This window comes from Balaenoptera acutorostrata, chromosome 1, assembly GCF_949987535.1.
Source record: "Balaenoptera acutorostrata chromosome 1, mBalAcu1.1, whole genome shotgun sequence".
NCBI classification, from domain to species: Eukaryota; Metazoa; Chordata; class Mammalia; order Artiodactyla; family Balaenopteridae; genus Balaenoptera; species Balaenoptera acutorostrata.
In genome coordinates, this window is record NC_080064.1 from 151,166,421 (window position 1) to 151,183,833 (window position 17,413).

Below are 17,413 nucleotides of genomic sequence, written 5' to 3' on the forward strand. Positions count from 1 at the left end.
CTAATATACTCATGGCACAAGCTTCATCAGTATATAGGGGTGGAGCGCAGCAGGGAATTTTCCTCAGTGTAAAATTTCCGCTATTCTATGGCAAACTTGAAAAGATACTGGCTCTCTCAAAGAAGACATAGAGTTAGTTATATAACATTAGGAACTAAAGGCAAAAGATTAAAAGTACTTGCTAATCATTCGAGGAAAACATTAAAACATTTACTATGTACCTGGGAGCTACTGTTGAAGTTTTGCTTAAGGGTAAATCAAACAAAACAGTTCCTGTTTGAAACATAACGTTTAAATATTAACCACAAATATTTTACTCTTTTAAAATTATTTCTATAGCTCCCTCTTGCCTTCTTCTTCCTTCTCCTTTGGCGGGGGTGGGTGGGGGGGAGACTGAACCAGGGATGTAGCCATATTTCCTGGTGATAACATTATTATTTCAAAATATACATCTATATTCATTTGCTTTCTCTAACAACTTCACATGCCTAAAATTAGATTCCTCACGCATGGTGAAGTTACCCAGGACCCATAAATTCTCGGATCTAAATGATTCTTTCTTCTTTTAAACAGCTTTGTTTGTTAAAAATCTTGGCATTTAAATTTCACCCTACTCAAAAGTTGTCTTGGCTTTTTTCCTGCAAATGAAAATAGTTTCCATAAATTCCTCAGTTCCATATTATATACTTTATGTACAAACTATAAATGAGTAAAAAGAGAATACTGAGAAAGTCCTCCAAGTGAAATAATTTTTTTAACCTTACTGATGTTAGACAGGAAATCAGTATTTATTTCTCGGCAGAAAAGTTCTTGCCCTTAATAAGATGGACTTGAATTTTGACATCTGTGACCTTCTTAATATTCAACAAATCTGTTTCGGATAGATATATGATAAAGCAAATATTATAGGATGTTAACTGCAGAATCTAGGTGATGGGTAAATATGGGTGTACAATTCTTCCGACTTTTCTGTATGTTTGAAATTTTTCAAAATAAAATGTTAAGAAAAAAGTTCTTAAAAATCTATTTTACTACTGGTAAATTAAGGCCTAAAAAGTCTTAAATAACTTGCCCAATGTCATGCAATGAGTTAATGGCTGATGTTAGAAAAATATTGAGTTTTGGTAATTCTCAATTTCATCGTAACATTCTAAATCTTAAACCTACGACGCCCTCATGGTATTTTTAAACCATCCATGGGCTGAGTCCTAGATCTAATTATCAAATACATAACTATCACACAGAGCACCATGCTTAAAAAGCAACTAATCGTGTGTAAAGCATGCGTATGAAGAAAGGCAGGGGAGACTATGCCCCAAAAATATATTCATGGATTATTTGATAAAGTCAGGCTAGAAGAGCAAAGAGTAGTAGTAAATAAATGTTATGCTCTAAAACTGAATTTTGCAGACAGTTATCAGCATGATTTTTCTATGTTTCACTTTTCACCGTCAGCTGTGAGCTGTTTCCAAGTGTGAAATCGCCTAAGAGAGGAAGCAAAGCTGTCATTTGACATCTGGGAGCGTGGAGATTGGGCTGCAGTAAAAAGCACTTTGGACTTCTTCAATTTACACACATATTCACCTATAAATTCTCAAGTGTGAAAAGTATTCAATGAGAAATATCAATGTAAATTTCAAGCATTTATAAAGGCTCATAATAGGGTGGAAACTAAAGGTGAAGGACACATTCATAGGATACCATATCAACTTGTTAAGACTAGAATGGGAAACTTAAGTGATTATGTTAGCATAATAACTAACATATAAACAATTTTATTCACTTGTCTTAGATTGTATATTAAACTTTCAAATCCAGTCTTTTGTGTTTTATGTGCTTAATAAGTTCTATTTTCTAGCTGCTTTTTTATGATGAGAGACGAGACTGCTAAGAAAAAAATACTGGTAAGAGAAAAAATAAATACTTTCTTGACATTTTATTTTTCCTTTATACTTAAAATACTATAACAAAAAATTGATTCTATATTATGATAAATTAATAGTTCCAATGATAAAGCACATTAAATCTTCTAAATACATGTGTGTTCGTGTGTATATACAAATTGAAGTAAAATCAGAGTAACTACAAGGAAGTCCTCTGGAGAAGAATAACCAATTAACTCCAGTTATTCTATAATTCTCCAGATTATTCTATAATCTCTCATAACAAAAAAACAGAAGAATCTGTCTAAACATCTCTTAATAAAATATCTCAAACTCTCCTCATACGGAAACTAGACAGTGTTATATTTATATCGTCATGCTACATAATCTATTCCCACTTTGGGGACTATTTCTTTGCTCTTTCTTTCCTGAACTCCGTTCTGTGTTTCTGTGGTATGAAAGGGACCCATTTACCATGAATGATGTTTATTTAAAATAAAACCTTTCTAGAGAATCATCCTAGATAACCTAAGGATACAAAGTGAACCTAAAAGGAACGGCTTCTACTTTGAAAACAGGGCTGGGTTTGATCAGTGAATTCGTATTCTCAAGACCCTCTTGATGGGTCTGCAGCTGCAGCCATTTATTTGCTGGCTTTTTCACAGATGTAGACAGAGAAAAAGCTCCATGGTTTTTGTCTTTTTGTTGTTGGATTTATTTTCCTTAATATAAAAAAGTGGCAACTTTTTTAAAAAAAGTTCTTCATTTCACTGTAGAAACTTGTGAACATCGGACATCCTTGGTAGTATACATCGTTGAAATGACTATGACTTTTAAAATCTAAGATCACAAAGTTGGCAGAAACTACACTTAAATAACAGAAGGTGATCATTTGCATTTCAAAATTTATCTATCTTGCTTTTCCCCTCAATTAGACCAAAACATGTTGATTCACAGGTTTCTGTGTGTGTGTTTTCTTTTTTAAACTTATTTATAGAGCAGAATAATGGCCCCCCTGCTAGTTTGGCATTTGCTCAAGTTTCTGTCCATGTAAATCGAATCTGTTACTGGAAAATTTTCTCAAAATATAAAGGTACATCATCCACAAGATAAAAAGATACACTGCTGATATTATAAAGTACAGGGCAGGTGGCTAATGTTTTTAGGACAAATGTGTGATAAGGGTTCCCAGGAGGGAGGCGTGGTAGGGGTAGAGGTTGCATGCTGTTCAAACAGAAGTGAATCGTTCTCATCATAATCTTGTGACAACTTTACTTTCTAACCAAACATCAGCTGCTTAACAGTTACTTGGACAAAAATACTAAGGTTAGAGTTGGGAAACAGGAGGGCAAGGGGATGTGGGAGGAGAATTACTTCAACCCTCAGTATTGCAAAGGACAGATCAAAAGATGACTTAGTACTCTATGTCCCCGTGTGTTCATTGATTTGTGATTTTTAAGCATTGAAACATTAGCTTATCATTGCTCCCACCCCTTTGAGAAGAGGAGCAAAGTCTACTTTTATTTTTATCAGTAGCACTGCTATTCAGTTTTGAAACAAACAGTAATTCACAAATTTTTGTTCCAATTCCCTTTGCATTATAAGCAATGGGCAGGAGTACACACACTTAACTGAGTTCTGCAACTGTAGGTTTAAGACCATCTAAATTAGAACACCAGCATCACTTTTCAATTAAGGTCATTACTGATTGAGTTTTATACTGTTGATAAAACAAATTAATAGGCCCAAGGAATGGAGAGACTTCCCACATTGTTCAATGTATGCCATAATACTAGAACACTTTTGTAACTCACAAAGCTTGAAAGTACAATTCTTTTACGCAAATAATTAAAACAAAGCCCGTCTTCAGACTACAGCTTTTTGCAAATGTTAGTGAAGGACAACCTGGATGATGACAGCAAAAATCCATTAATGGTAGACTGCCACCTGCTGGTAAACTATGAGAATTGTGATTTCTGGGAAAAGGCTTAAAAATTAGAACTTGGAAACTGATCGCTATTAAATTCAGTACACAAAACTGTATTTCAGCACACAAAGTTGAAAGTATGTATTTGCTGATGTATGTAGTATGGTTTTATTCCACATACATTAAAATTCTCAGGAGGTCAACGTGCTATGAACGTTAAAGTGAACATGCCTATAGTTTGAAGAAAAATAATCTGCTAGAAAGCCAAAGTACAACCTTACAGATAGTTTTCAACAAGAAACTAAGAAGAAAAATAGGAAAAAAAAAGAGTCAGTTATAAACATTAAACTGCCCCATAAACATTTGGTTTTGATGTGAGGTTTATACTGCACTTGACTTCAGGATTTAACAGGTTTTACTTAAAAGAACTCCCAGATTTAATTTTGATCCTAAAACCCTGAAATTTATTATAATTAACATATACTTATTTACATACATTGGTACCTAAAATGTAATTTATAATCAAATTAGAAAGGGGAAGGGTCTGTTAAAAAATAAACCAGATAACCATAATAAAGTGATTTCACTATGAAATTTTTTTGTTATCCCATTAACTAAATCATACTAATAAGATTTCAAAAGCCAGCATAATATTATCTATTTGAGAAAGAAAAAAATGTAGGCATGCTCTATCACCCCTAGGAAGAAATAAAATCAAACAATCCTAATTTGGGGGACGAAAGAGGAAAGAAAAGAGTATAACAGTAAGAAGAAAATCTAAATCATTGTTTTCAGAAAATAGTTTTAGTATATTTGCTTTGCAGATTGAAAAACTGTGCTATTTCTCAATACAGAAATAATTCTTAACAATGAAAATTGTAACTAAAAACAATATAGCTCTTTGCATCCTAATTATAATCATTTCCCATTATGCAGGGAAACAATGTTAGCATCAATAATAACGCTGGTTTGCTAGTAAGCATTAAATACTGTATTAATCAACAACTAAGCGTATCATGTCAATACAATCAGCTTGAACCTCCTCTGAAAGCCAGAGGGTGACAAGTGAAGCAACTTTGGCCATTCAAAGAGGCTGAATGCTAGGCAAAAGGTGAACAAACTTTGGATTCAAACACAGCCCCATCTGCACTGATGACAGACAGAAACTAACTAAAATCCAATTCATATGCTTAAGAGACCGATAATTATCAGCAAAGGATCTAACACCCCCAGAAATAAATCTCTAATTTAAAAAAACAAAGACAATACAGTAAAAGTAAGAGAAACCTGTTGTGTCAAATATTTGGTTATTTCTAAACAAGAAGAATATGCTTCCTAAAATTTCTCAAATATGGACAGAACTCTTTAAAATCTGCTCTGAAATGCCAGGATGGCGCATCACTGAAGGCACAACAGTGCATTTTTTTTTTTTTATTTCAAATTTTATCCATTTTTAGCCTTAGGAATTTTACTCTTTTAGCCATCTACCTCTCACATCTTAAAAATCATCCATTTACTGGGCTTCCCTAGTGGCGCAGTGGTTAAGAATCCGCCTGCCAATGCAGGGGACAGGGGTTCCAGCCCTGGTCTGGGAAGATCCCACATGCCGCGGAGCAACTAAGCCCGTGAGCCACAACTACTGAGCCTGTGCTCTAGAGCCTGCGAGCCACAACTACTGAGCCTGTGCACCACAATTACTGAAGCCCACGTGCCTAGAGCCCATGCTCCGCAACAAGAGAAGCCACCACAATGAGAAGCCCGCGCACCGCAACGAACAGTAGCCCCCGCTCGCCGCAACTAGAGAAAGCCTGAGCACAGCAACAAAGACCCAACTCAGCCAAAAATTAAATAAATAAATAAATTAAGTAAGTAAGTAAGTAAGTAGACAGTCCTCTGTGACTATGAATGGATAAAGAAGATGTGGTACATATATACAATGGAATATTACTCAGCCATAAAAAGGAACGAAATTGGGTCATTTGTAGAGACGTGGATGGATCTAGAGACTGTCATACAGAGTGAAGTAAGTCAGAAAGAGAAAAACAAATATTGTATATTAACGCATATATGTGGAATCTAGAAAAATGGTACAGATGAACCGGTTTGCAGGGCAGAAGTAGAGACACAGATGTAGAGAACAAACGTATGGACACCAAGGGGGGAAAGTGGCGGGGGTGGTGGTGTGATGAATTGGGAGACTGGGATTGACATGTATACACTAATATGTATAAAATGGATAACTAATAAGAACCTGCTGTATAAAAAAATAAAATTCTAAAATTAAAAAAAAAAATCATCCAATTAAAGAGGATACTTAAAGGTCCTTTTAAACACTAAGAAGTTGACATTTCTACGAATTCATGGCCAGTTCTAAGAGAAGTATAAACCCATTTAACATCATATACTAACAAATATACATACACACATATACTATGGATTATATAATGATTTTATCCCCCAAATTATCTTTTGTAAAGGGTTAAAGAGATAACCAAATCCAACATATTGTCAACTGCTAGTGAAAATACAACTTCAATAAAGAAATGAGAGCTGCCAAACTACTTTTCCAAGTGAAACATTTCAGGAGATTGCTCTAACCTGGGGCACAGTACATTCTCTCTATGGCATCGCTGTCACAGGAATCTTCAACCTCACTCCACCTGCTAAAATACGTTAGCTGAATGTGTCCTAAAAACAAAACGACAGGAGAAATCAAAACATTTTTCTCTTCCATTTTCTGCAGAAGTGAACTGTAATTACTCCTTTTGTAGCTAAAAACAGTATCATTAAGAATAATGGCATCATTAAGTACTAGAAGCTATTACTGGGGGTGAATTTGCTGCACTGATAATGAAGCTCTAGACAGGAAATGAAGATACTAATTACAAGATAAAACGCCTACTCAGTTAATTGGAAGCAACAGCGAATAAAAAGAAATGCATTTGCAAAAGTTCCTGACCTCTATCATTCAATAAGATGTTGTTTGGGTTCAAATCGCGGCACACAATTCCCTCTCTATGTAAAGCATCAAGGGCTACCACCATTTCAGCTGCCCATCTTTGAATACAGCCCTCTGGGATGTAAAACCTGGAGTTTAGTGCTAATTTTTTATCAAGGTCCTCAAAAATCTGATGTATTTCCTTGTCTCCTTCTAGTGCTAACCCACTCTCTGCCTTAGTCTCAGAGTCTCTCTGAAATACAGTCGGCTCCTCTTTAGCCAAATCATCAGTTTGATCTGTAAACAGCAATACTTCTTCAGTTTTTAAAGTGTCTGTATTTACATTATATTCATTAGCACCTGAGAGTGGGTCAGAAATATGGAATAAGCTTTCTTTTGCGTTGTTTGTTGTTACTGCCGATGCAACCAAGCTAAGTCCTTGAAACTTAGGATCTGAACTGTGTAACAAAGACATGTCTCCCGCATTACTATGATCATCAGCTGCTACAAATAACATCCCAAGATCTCCCTGTGCGTAGTGTTTCTCTGTGATACTATGGGATTTAGGCCCACAGGGATCACTCAGTTCCTCTGTGCCTTTTTCTTCACGTGCTTGGCACTGTTCAGTACTAAGCCTGAGGCATAAAACATCAGGGGTTTCCAACAGTTTACTTTCTATTATGCCTATATTAGTCTGTGTGAACTTAGTAGGTCCCATTGCTGCACCATCTTTCATTGGCTCCAATTCACCAGGTAGATTTACAAGAAGATCAGGCCTTCCTTCGTCAGTACCACTGACATCATCAAAAGCAGCATCTTTAAAAGAAATAACCGGGACTGAGTCATCTGAGCCCCTGCTAATGGTGTCATGAGCTATAAACTCTACCTTGCTTTCACTAGTACTAAAACTCCTGGAAGTGCTGTCTCCATCAGAAAGAGTGAAGAATGGTTTCAAAGGTTCTGACTTTAGACTATACAATTTTTCTCCAAAATCAAGTCCTAAGAGTTCACTAGTGCTATCCTTACTATCTATTCTAAAGAATTCCATGGGGCTGTTTTTAGATCTACTGAGGGAATCTGATGTTCTTGGAGAACTAACTGCTTCCAGGCCATCATCCTCAGGAAAGAACTTCAGCTCGTGGGCTGTCAGCTGTGTGCTGGGGCTCTCACTGTCAGCAGCAAGGTGGGCTGGGAAGTTTTCTATAGCTTTGGTATCAACATCATTCCTTTCAGTCTTTATGAAAGGCTCCTCATTCAAAGACCCTGGTTCAATCTTTTCTTGCCCATATTCATTGCATAATGTTAAATAACTAGTAGTACATTCTTCTTCTGAACTTGAGCCAGAATCTGGCCATTTTGGAGAGCTGTCTTGCCCATCATCATCTTGGTTGCTATCATCTTGAGAGCTTGGAGTAAGACTGGTCTTCAAAGGCAGAACTTTAAGCATGGCTCCACCATCACTTTCTCTGGATTCAAAGCTGCTGCTGTCCTGAGGACTAGATGTTGGCTGTTGCAGCTGAACTTTAGCAAGTGAAGATTTTTTCACTGCTTCGATGTCAAAGCTTTCTTCAGGACTTCTGTTTAGAAACTTACTGATATATGACCAGAGTTTGCCACCTGTGAATAAGCATAACCAAAAAAAAAAAAAATTAAGAACACCAAATTAATGGTTATTTATTGAAGCCATTAGAAAAACAAAAAGTATTCTAATAATCAATCAAAAGCAAGTCAATGATACCCATTAATGTCAAGTATGCTGTAAGAAGCAATTTAATAAAATGCCTTCTTGAAGAATAGGCGAGCTTGGATTTGGGATTCACGACAACAAAGAGTCTAAATAAAATTTTTGCAATTAAAAAAAGAAACTAAATAACTAAATAAAATGCTTTCTTATTATTGCTGACTGGTGAGTACAGTTTCAAGCATATCTCCTAATATCAATTATTTTTAAAATGACAACCTATTTCTTCCTTTGAAGAGAAATTGGTTATAACAAATACTAATATGAAATTTCACAGCTAAAATTCTACTTTAAAGTTAAACATAATTTACTCTAGAAACGTCTATGTTCTGCTCTGTTTACTAATAATTTTTTCAAGCATGGCCACCGAAGCTCTACTGACTAGAAACAGTATTACAAAAAAAAAAAATAAGAATAATTAAATTTGATTCAGAAATCTTAAAAACAGTAATTGTGGGAGCATACTTTGTAAAGACATAACTATTGCTCCCCAAAATAGGAAATAATACATCAAAAATGAAACCCTGTACTAATAAGGAGAAAGCAATTTTTTCCAGCACATTTTTAAATGTCATTATTAAACATCATATACCAAGGAGGACTAAATCTTAGGGGAAATAATCACTGACAGTCAATTATATGTGTAAAAAGGTCAATGGAAGCATCCAAAATATCTTTCTCTCCTTGGCATTTCATTTAGAGGAACTCAATAAATACATAAAGCGCCCAATACTGTGCCCAGCATAGACTAATGCTATAAAGGGTAACTGCATAATATCAATCCTAGGATACTCAGACATCTTCTTCTATCAGTGATCTAGTTAACAATCTTATCCCATTTTGATAATAGTTAGTGGTATAGAACATTGTGGTGTTTAACTTCCCTCTTGCTTCTTCTTAGCTAACTTTCTGTCATCACTAGATTATACTCAGTATCTCATATTTCTCCATATTCAAACTAAAGTTTAAAGATTCATATATGGCTTTGAAATTCACTCACTCACACACAAAAGAAGCTATGCATCGATTCCATCTTTTCTGATTCTTTTGACAACAATAACCACGTTCCTCTTATCACAAATACCTCCATTGTGGCACACTAACAGTAATGCCTGCCCTGAAGCTGGGGTTCTTGTATGCGGTCCAAATAAAATGATGTATATTGTTCAACTGTCCTACTGTGAGGACAGGACTAAGTCTTTTTCATCTTTATGTATCTACTGCCTATACAGTGTGCAGGACATGATAGGCATTCACTCAATGCGTGTTAACTCAAATCATAACTTATCAGAATGGGATACGCCATCACAAAGGAGACACTATCTATAGCTGTAAAGTTCCAGTGATCAGCAAGGAACAATACCTAGTAAAGTTCTAAGAAAAGTTGCATTCATTCTTAGGCTAATTCAACCTGGATGAGCTGCTCAAATCTAAAATTGAATGTGCTAAAATTCTTTATTTTTGCTCCCCAAATCACTTCTTCTTTCTGAATTCAGAGCTACTGAGGCACAAAAACTTGGACTATTTTCTCTCCTTTGTTCTTCCTATATCTGACAAGTTTCCAAGTCCTATAAGATCTACCCATGTTTCCCACAGTCTTCCTCTTCTTTTAATTCCTTTGACCACTCTGTATTTCTTGGAATAATGTTATAGATACAACTAGACCAGTACTTTCAGTCCTTCCTGTATCACTCTATCATACTAACTGCTGCCCAAGTAATCTTCCATTTTAGCACAGATCTTATCATGTCATTTCTCCAAGAACCCAAACCCTACCCCCACCCCGCCCACCTACTGAACGACGCACCAACTCCATATAGGCATTTGGACCCTTAGTAATACAGTATCAACCCATAATTTGTTCCTCTCCCTCAACTCATCACACATTTCACCTGAATAGAATTTCTCCACATATAATCCATGCTGGGCTTTTGCTCAAACTATACCTACCACTTAGAATTGTCTTTCTTATTAGTTTCGCCAATATCTGCTTGTCAAAATCCTACCCATTCTTGAAGGTCCTTCAGAATTTGTTTTCTTTTATCAGTTTTTTTTTACATACCCTCACTGTATACAACTCCTATCTTCTCAGAATCCTCTGTATCACTTCATCCCTCTTATGACATTTACAACATTCTATTTCATACTAATATTACTTTTATGCTTTCATTAGCTCTTTTACCATACTGCAGGGTCTTCATAACTGCAAGGAGAGGATTCTGTCTAGCATGTAAAATAATAGGAATTAAATATTTATTAAATTGAGTTATAAAACGATGACATCTTTACAAATTTTTTGAAAACCTTTCAAGGAAAAGTTTATACAAATTAAAAATGTCATTATTTTTGGTCATACTTTCTTCTCATTCTAAAACAGATACATGGTTCTATTATTTTTAAAAAATTTAATATAGAAAAGGACACAGAACAGCAAAAATATCAGAATATATAAATCACCCATAAACACTATTAACCATTAGTACATTTATCTTCTGACTTTTCACAACTAACATCTTATCATAAACATTTTCTAGGGCTTCCCTGGTGGCGCAGTGGTTGAGAGTCTGCCTGCCAATGCAGGGGACATGGGTTCGAGCCCTGGTCTGGGAGGATCCCACATGCCGCGGAGCAACTAAGCCCGTGCGCCACAACTACTGAGCCTGCGCTCTAGAGCCTGTGCTCCGCAACAAGAGAGGCCGTGATAGTGAGAGGCCTGCGCGCCGCGATGAAGAGTGGCCCCCGCTTGCCGCAACTAGAGAAAGCCCTCGCACAGAAACGAAGACCCAACACAGCCATAAATAAATAAATAAATAAATAAATAAACTGAAGTGGAGTGGAGTGATTTTAAAAAAAAAAAAAAACATTTTCTAATTTCATGAGAATATGAACTTGAAAGGCTATATAGCATATCCATAAGATAGATAGATATGGTGTGTTTAAATGTTCCTCTATTGTTGAACATCTAAGTTGCTTCTAGTCTTTTACTATTAGAATTAAAATAATGTATACTTTAGCTTACAAATACTTAACACCTCTGATTATTTCATCAGGACACAATACCAGAAATGAAAGTGCTAGGTCAGGAAGTATAAATATCTTTAATGCTTCTGATATGTGTCATTAAATTGCTTTATAGAAAAGCTGTACCAGAATCCACTCCTACAAGCAACATGTATTAGTGCCATCTTCATAGCATCTTACCTATATTGGATATTAGCAAGTTTACCAATTTGATTAATCAAACATGGCATCTTATTTAATTCCATTCTTTTCATTATTAGATTAAACTTTTTTAATGTAATTGTTGGCATTTTCTTTATGGAAATTTGTTACTAGCCTAAAAAAGTACTCTAATGTGAAGTATAAAAACTGTGCATTTTCAAGAGAGGAAAAAAAACTGTTTTAGCTCTTTCCATTCCTTTTTGGGGGCCAAGTTAGATTTAATGCTCAATGTGGAGCTATAGAAACAAAAATTTGGTCCTGTGATATACTTTTTTCAATTACAAAATCATGAAAACCACGTAACTTACAAAAATACATAATTCCCATGAAGTTTCTTTCCACAGAAGCTGAGTTCTACTTTCTACAGAGTTAAGATCAGGCCTAATACACAAACTTACACAAATGTCAACGTTATTATTGTAACATTAATAATCTTAACCTAAAAAAATCCTGTTATTGCTAAATCACAAAATATACATAGAAAATATCTAAAATATTTATAATTTTTAATACTCTAAGAATATAAATGACACTTTTCTAAGCCCTGTTGAAGCACATAAAATTGCATATATTAGCTACTTTAAGCTATGAAAATAGCAATCCATAAGGTTTAATAAAAACTCTTTTTGTCTCTCTTTAGATTTTCATCTATTGGTTTTCTGCAGGATTACAAAGAAAATCTTTTCAATTTACTTGACCAGAACTGGAATTTAAATTTAACACATATGATAAAATATTGATGGACCCATGATCAAAAATCATCTTTTGACCCAGCAATTCTACTTCAAGAAATTTGTCTTACAAATAATTCTCAAAACAAAACAAAATAAAACAAAAATGCACATATATAGGGACAAGTACTGGAAACAATTTAAACAATAGTAGACAGGGGACTACTTAAATCAATTATGGTAAATCTGCACAACCAAATACCTTGTATCTATTCAAAAATAAACAAACAGAAATATTGCAAACACTTAGTGTTTACCATGTACTAGGCACTATTATAACTGCTTTACATATACCAACTATTTAATCTTCACGTCTACCCTCACATCTACCCTATGTAATTATTACAGTTAATTACGTAATTATTATGTACTTCTTATTATCCCTGTTTTACAAATAAGGAAACAGAGGTATAGAAAGGCTAAATAATTTGCCCAAGGTCACACAACTAGTAAATTGTGAGCCAGCCTTCAAGCTAACATAGTCTGACTCTAAGATCCTTCTTTTTTTTCCCCTTAATTTTTATTTAATTATTTATTTATTTTTGGCTGCATTGGGTCTTCGTTGTTGCTGTGCGCGGGCTTTCTCTAGCTGTGCGAGCAGGGGCTACTCTTCGTTGCGGTGCGTGGGTTTCTCATTGCCGTGGCTTCTCTTGTTGCGGAGCACAGGCTCTAGGCATGCGGGCTTCAGTAGTTGTGGCGCACGGGTTTAGTTACTCCGCGGCATGTGGGATCTTCCCGGACCAGGGCTCGAACCCATATCCCCAGCATTGGCAGGTGGATTCTTTTTTTTTTTTTTTTTTTTTTTTAATAAAGGAATTTTTTTTTTTTAATTTTTATTTATTATTTATTTATTTATTTATTTATTTATTTTTGGCTGTGTTGGGTCTCTTAGTTTTCGTGTGAGGGCTTTCTCTAGTTGCGGCAAGTGGGGGCCACTCTTCATCGCGGTGCGGGGACCGCTCTTCATCGCGGTGCGCGGGCCTTTCACTATCGCGGCCCCTCCCGTTGCGGGGCACAGGCTCCAGACGCGCAGGCTCAGCAGCTGTGGCTCACGGGCCCAGCTGCTCCGTGGCATGTGGGATCTTCCCAGACCAGGGCTCGAACCCGTGTCTCCTGCATTAGCAGGCAGATTCTCAACCACTGCGCCACCAGGGAAGCCCTGGCAGGTGGATTCTTAACCACTGCGCTACCAGGGAAGCCCTAAGATCCTTCTTTTTAATCACTATACTATACCGCCTCTCTCAGTGGACACCTATATGTACTGATAAGGAAAGATGTCCAAAGTACACTGTTAGGGTGGGGGGAAAAGCAAGCTACAGAACAATATGTAAAATCCATTTATGCTTTTAAAAATCAGGGACGTTCCTGGTGGCACAGTGGATAGGACTCGGTGCTCCCAATGCAGGGGGCGCCAGTTCGATCGCTGGTCAGGGAACTAGATCCGATGTGCGTGCCGCGGCTGAAGGTTCATGTGCCACAACTAAGGAGCCCACACAACGCAACTAAGGAGCTGGCAAACTGCAACTAAGGAGCCCTGGAGCTGCTACTAAGGAGCCTGCGTGCTGCAACTAAGGAGTCTGCCTGCCGCAGCTAAGACCCCACGCAACCAAATAAATAAAAATAAATAAATATTTTTTTAAAAAATCAGACAGGTATGGGGGAGAAGTATATGTTTATATACACAGGAAATTTCTGGAAACGTTCACCCTATTTCTAGAGAATAGAAATGGGCATTAAAGTGAATAACGAGGAAGAATTTTTATTTCTACTTTATATACTTCCATCTAGTATGAATTTCTTTCTATATTAGTTTTATAATTTTTTTTTAAAACTAGTTAATAAAAAGAGAATCATTTCATCCCTTTGGTCCCCTCTTAACTTGAGGAGAAACTCTTTCCCATCCCCCACCCATTTGCTTGGAAGCTTTTCCAATCACTTTCTTGTAACCTAGTCATTCATCTTTTCTTAGTCAGTATTGAGCAATTATACACTGAGCACCTTCTATGTACCAAGCATTCCTATAAATGCTGGGATATATATATATATGTATATGTATGTATGTGTGTGTGTGTGTATATATATATATATATATATATATATATATATATATATATATGATGAATCATAATCCTTAATCTTAGGAACTTAAAGTTTTAATAACACACATAGCACATATTGACTGAATACATTTGTTTCTCCTACCTTTTCTTCTTCAAACAGAGTTAAAATAAGAAATCCATTAATAGGAACAATAAACATTTTAAACCTCTCTCCTAAAATCCTGTCTGGCATATCCAACTGCCTACTCGACACCACCTGGAAATTTAATAAGCATCTCAAACTCACATGTCCAACACTGAATCTCTGGTTTTTCCCTCTAAATCTACTCCTCCCACAGTTTTCCTCATCTTAGTAAATGGAAACCATTCTTTCAGTTATTTAAGCCCAAAACCATGGAGTCATACAAGGCAGAATCATGTCAGTTCTACCTTCAAAATGCATTCAGAATCTAATAAGCATTTCTCACCACCTCCACCACTAATGCTTTGTGGAAGCCAGCGTCGATTTCACCTGGAGTGCTGCAACAACCTCCAAACTGATCTCTCTGCTTTTGCCTTTGCCCTCCTAGATTCTATTTCCCACCAAGCAACCAGAGTAATCCCTACCTTGCCACTGCTCTGCTCAATATCCCCCAGGGTCTTCCTATCCATTCAGAATAAAAACTATGTTCTTAAAGTGGCCTAGAAGACCACGCCAGATCTGCCCACCTGCCTCCCCACTTCTCTGATACCATTTCCCACCACTCTTCCCATTCTGCTCCAGCCACACTTGACCTTGCTGTTTCTTGTACAGCAACTACACTCTTGCCTCCAGGCCTATGTACTTGTTCCCTCTTGCCAAGATACTCTTCCCTCCCATGTCCACATCTGCTCCCTCTCTCATTTCCCTCAGGTCATTGGCCAAATGTCTCCTTCTTAATAAGGTGACCACTCTATATAAAATGACAACCCCCAACTCACCCTTCTGGCATTCCCTCATATATTTACTTATATATTTGCTTATTGTCTGTTCTGCCTCTATACTGCAAGCTCCATGTGGGCAGAGTCTTTATTTTGCTCACTGCCATGTTAGAACTAAGCCTGTATCCCAGAGAGCACTCCATATATTTCTAAATGAATGAATTAAAGATGTTACGAAAATTAGTCCAAAAGACTCATGTGAATCATGAATAGTTCTGTTAAGCAAAGGGAAGTTAAAGCCCAAATCATAAATATTCAAGGATTCATATTATGGAGAAAACAATTCTTCAGTCTTTACTTTTTCAGTAATAGCTATTCACGTATATGAAAGTGATGTTTTTATGATATATGCACAACCTCCTAATTCACAGAGGTAACAAAGAAAGTACCACTGACATGTAAAAAGATAACACACTGTCCATCAGCCAGTTCACTTGACTGCTCATGCCAAATCCAGGAAATTATCCTAGATTCTTCTCTCCCTAACCTCAAATCCATCCCAGGTCCCACTGACTACCTTCAGAGCAACTCCACAAGTAACCCAGAAGGCCATGCCATCATCCATCTCTTGCCCAGACTACTTTATTACCCTTCATTGCTTCTCCTCTTGCCTTTCTATAATCCATTCCACATACAACAGTCAGAGTGATTTTCTTAAATGTAGATCAGACATCGTCACTGCTTAAAATGTCCAATGGTCTCCCAATGCACTTGAATGAAAGCCAAAGCCCTTACCGTGCTCCTGCCTGCTTCTCCAATAGCTTCATCTACCACCACTGCCTTCACCTACCAGACTCCAACTGAATGGTCTCCTTTCTTGTTCATCAAACATTGCAAGTTTCTTTTTGCCTTCGATTTCTTACACTGATCCCTATACCTAGAATGGGTTTCCCCCTTACATCCAAACGGTTATTTCTTTTGTCATTCAGAACTCCTCTTAAATGTCACCTTCTTAGAGCGGGCTTCCTTGACTAGTCTAAAGTAGTCCCCCAGTCATTCTCGATTAGAGCTCTCTGTGTTAAAGATGAGTATGGTCCCTATTATTAGCCAATATTATCACGCTTTTGTTTTTCTGTTTGACTCTCCACAAGAAGAATGTAAGTTTCAAAAAGTCAGACTCTTTTCCTGTTTTGTTCACCTAAAAGAAAGCCTAATAGATAGTATATGCTCAATAAATTTGCTGAATATTTAATGAATCCAGAGTCCCTATTTACACCATAATCCAATATATTTGTATTATAAAATCTTCTTAAAATTAAACAATAAACACCTGAAATGAGTAGTCAAAAGATATTCCTGCCCACCCCCCCAAGTTTAAATAATCCAGGACAAATTCTATGGTCACGTAACCATTCAAAGTCAGGCATGGTCAACAATAAAGGAAAGAGACTTGGTAAAGATAATCTAAAACAGTGGAAAATTTGAAAGCCACATGTCTATGGCTTTAAAGCATATTATAAACATTTTCTATAGTAGCAAAGTAAAATCAGTTGAAATATCAGCTTTGGGAAGTATAAGAGAAGGTGAGAAGATGGCCCAAGAAAAAATGAAGTATTGTATTTGGAGAAGGAAAAGGAAAAACAGGAAGAAGAAGCTGCAAATAGCAGAGGTACACTAGGATTGAAAATTTGCCACAGATAATCTCCAACATGAGTAATCCACACTGGGTAATAGAATATTGACTATAATTACATTCATCCTACTGACCTTGTTCTAAATTATTATGGATTATTACTACGCAAGTTATTTTGTTCCACACCAGAGGTGGCTGTATTTCGCTATCAGATGACATGACCTCTAATTCAATAATGTCTGTAATGCACTGGTATCCTCGGATAAAAGCTGTCTATAATATCTGAACAAAGGTGAATTAGTTATCCAATTCACACACGCAATTAACTCTCTTAATACCTGAGAGACCATGGAGCCCCTTCTGAATTTCCTATCAAAT

The 17,413-nt window shown here is 36.4% G+C and overlaps 1 protein-coding gene across 2 annotated transcripts in view; it reads right to left on the reverse strand.

Moving 5' to 3' along the window:
* Window positions 1-17,413, reverse strand: part of RPS6KC1 (ribosomal protein S6 kinase C1) — a 204,392-nt gene that overhangs the window by 23,323 nt on the left and 163,656 nt on the right. For both annotated transcript variants that reach the window (XM_007175583.3, XM_007175582.3), the window contains 2 exons: window positions 6,770-8,365; window positions 6,409-6,498 (listed from right to left, as the gene is read on the reverse strand). In XM_007175583.3, the coding sequence (XP_007175645.2) occupies window positions 6,409-6,498; window positions 6,770-8,365 (1,686 nt within the window). The remainder of the gene's footprint in view (window positions 1-6,408; window positions 6,499-6,769; window positions 8,366-17,413) is intronic.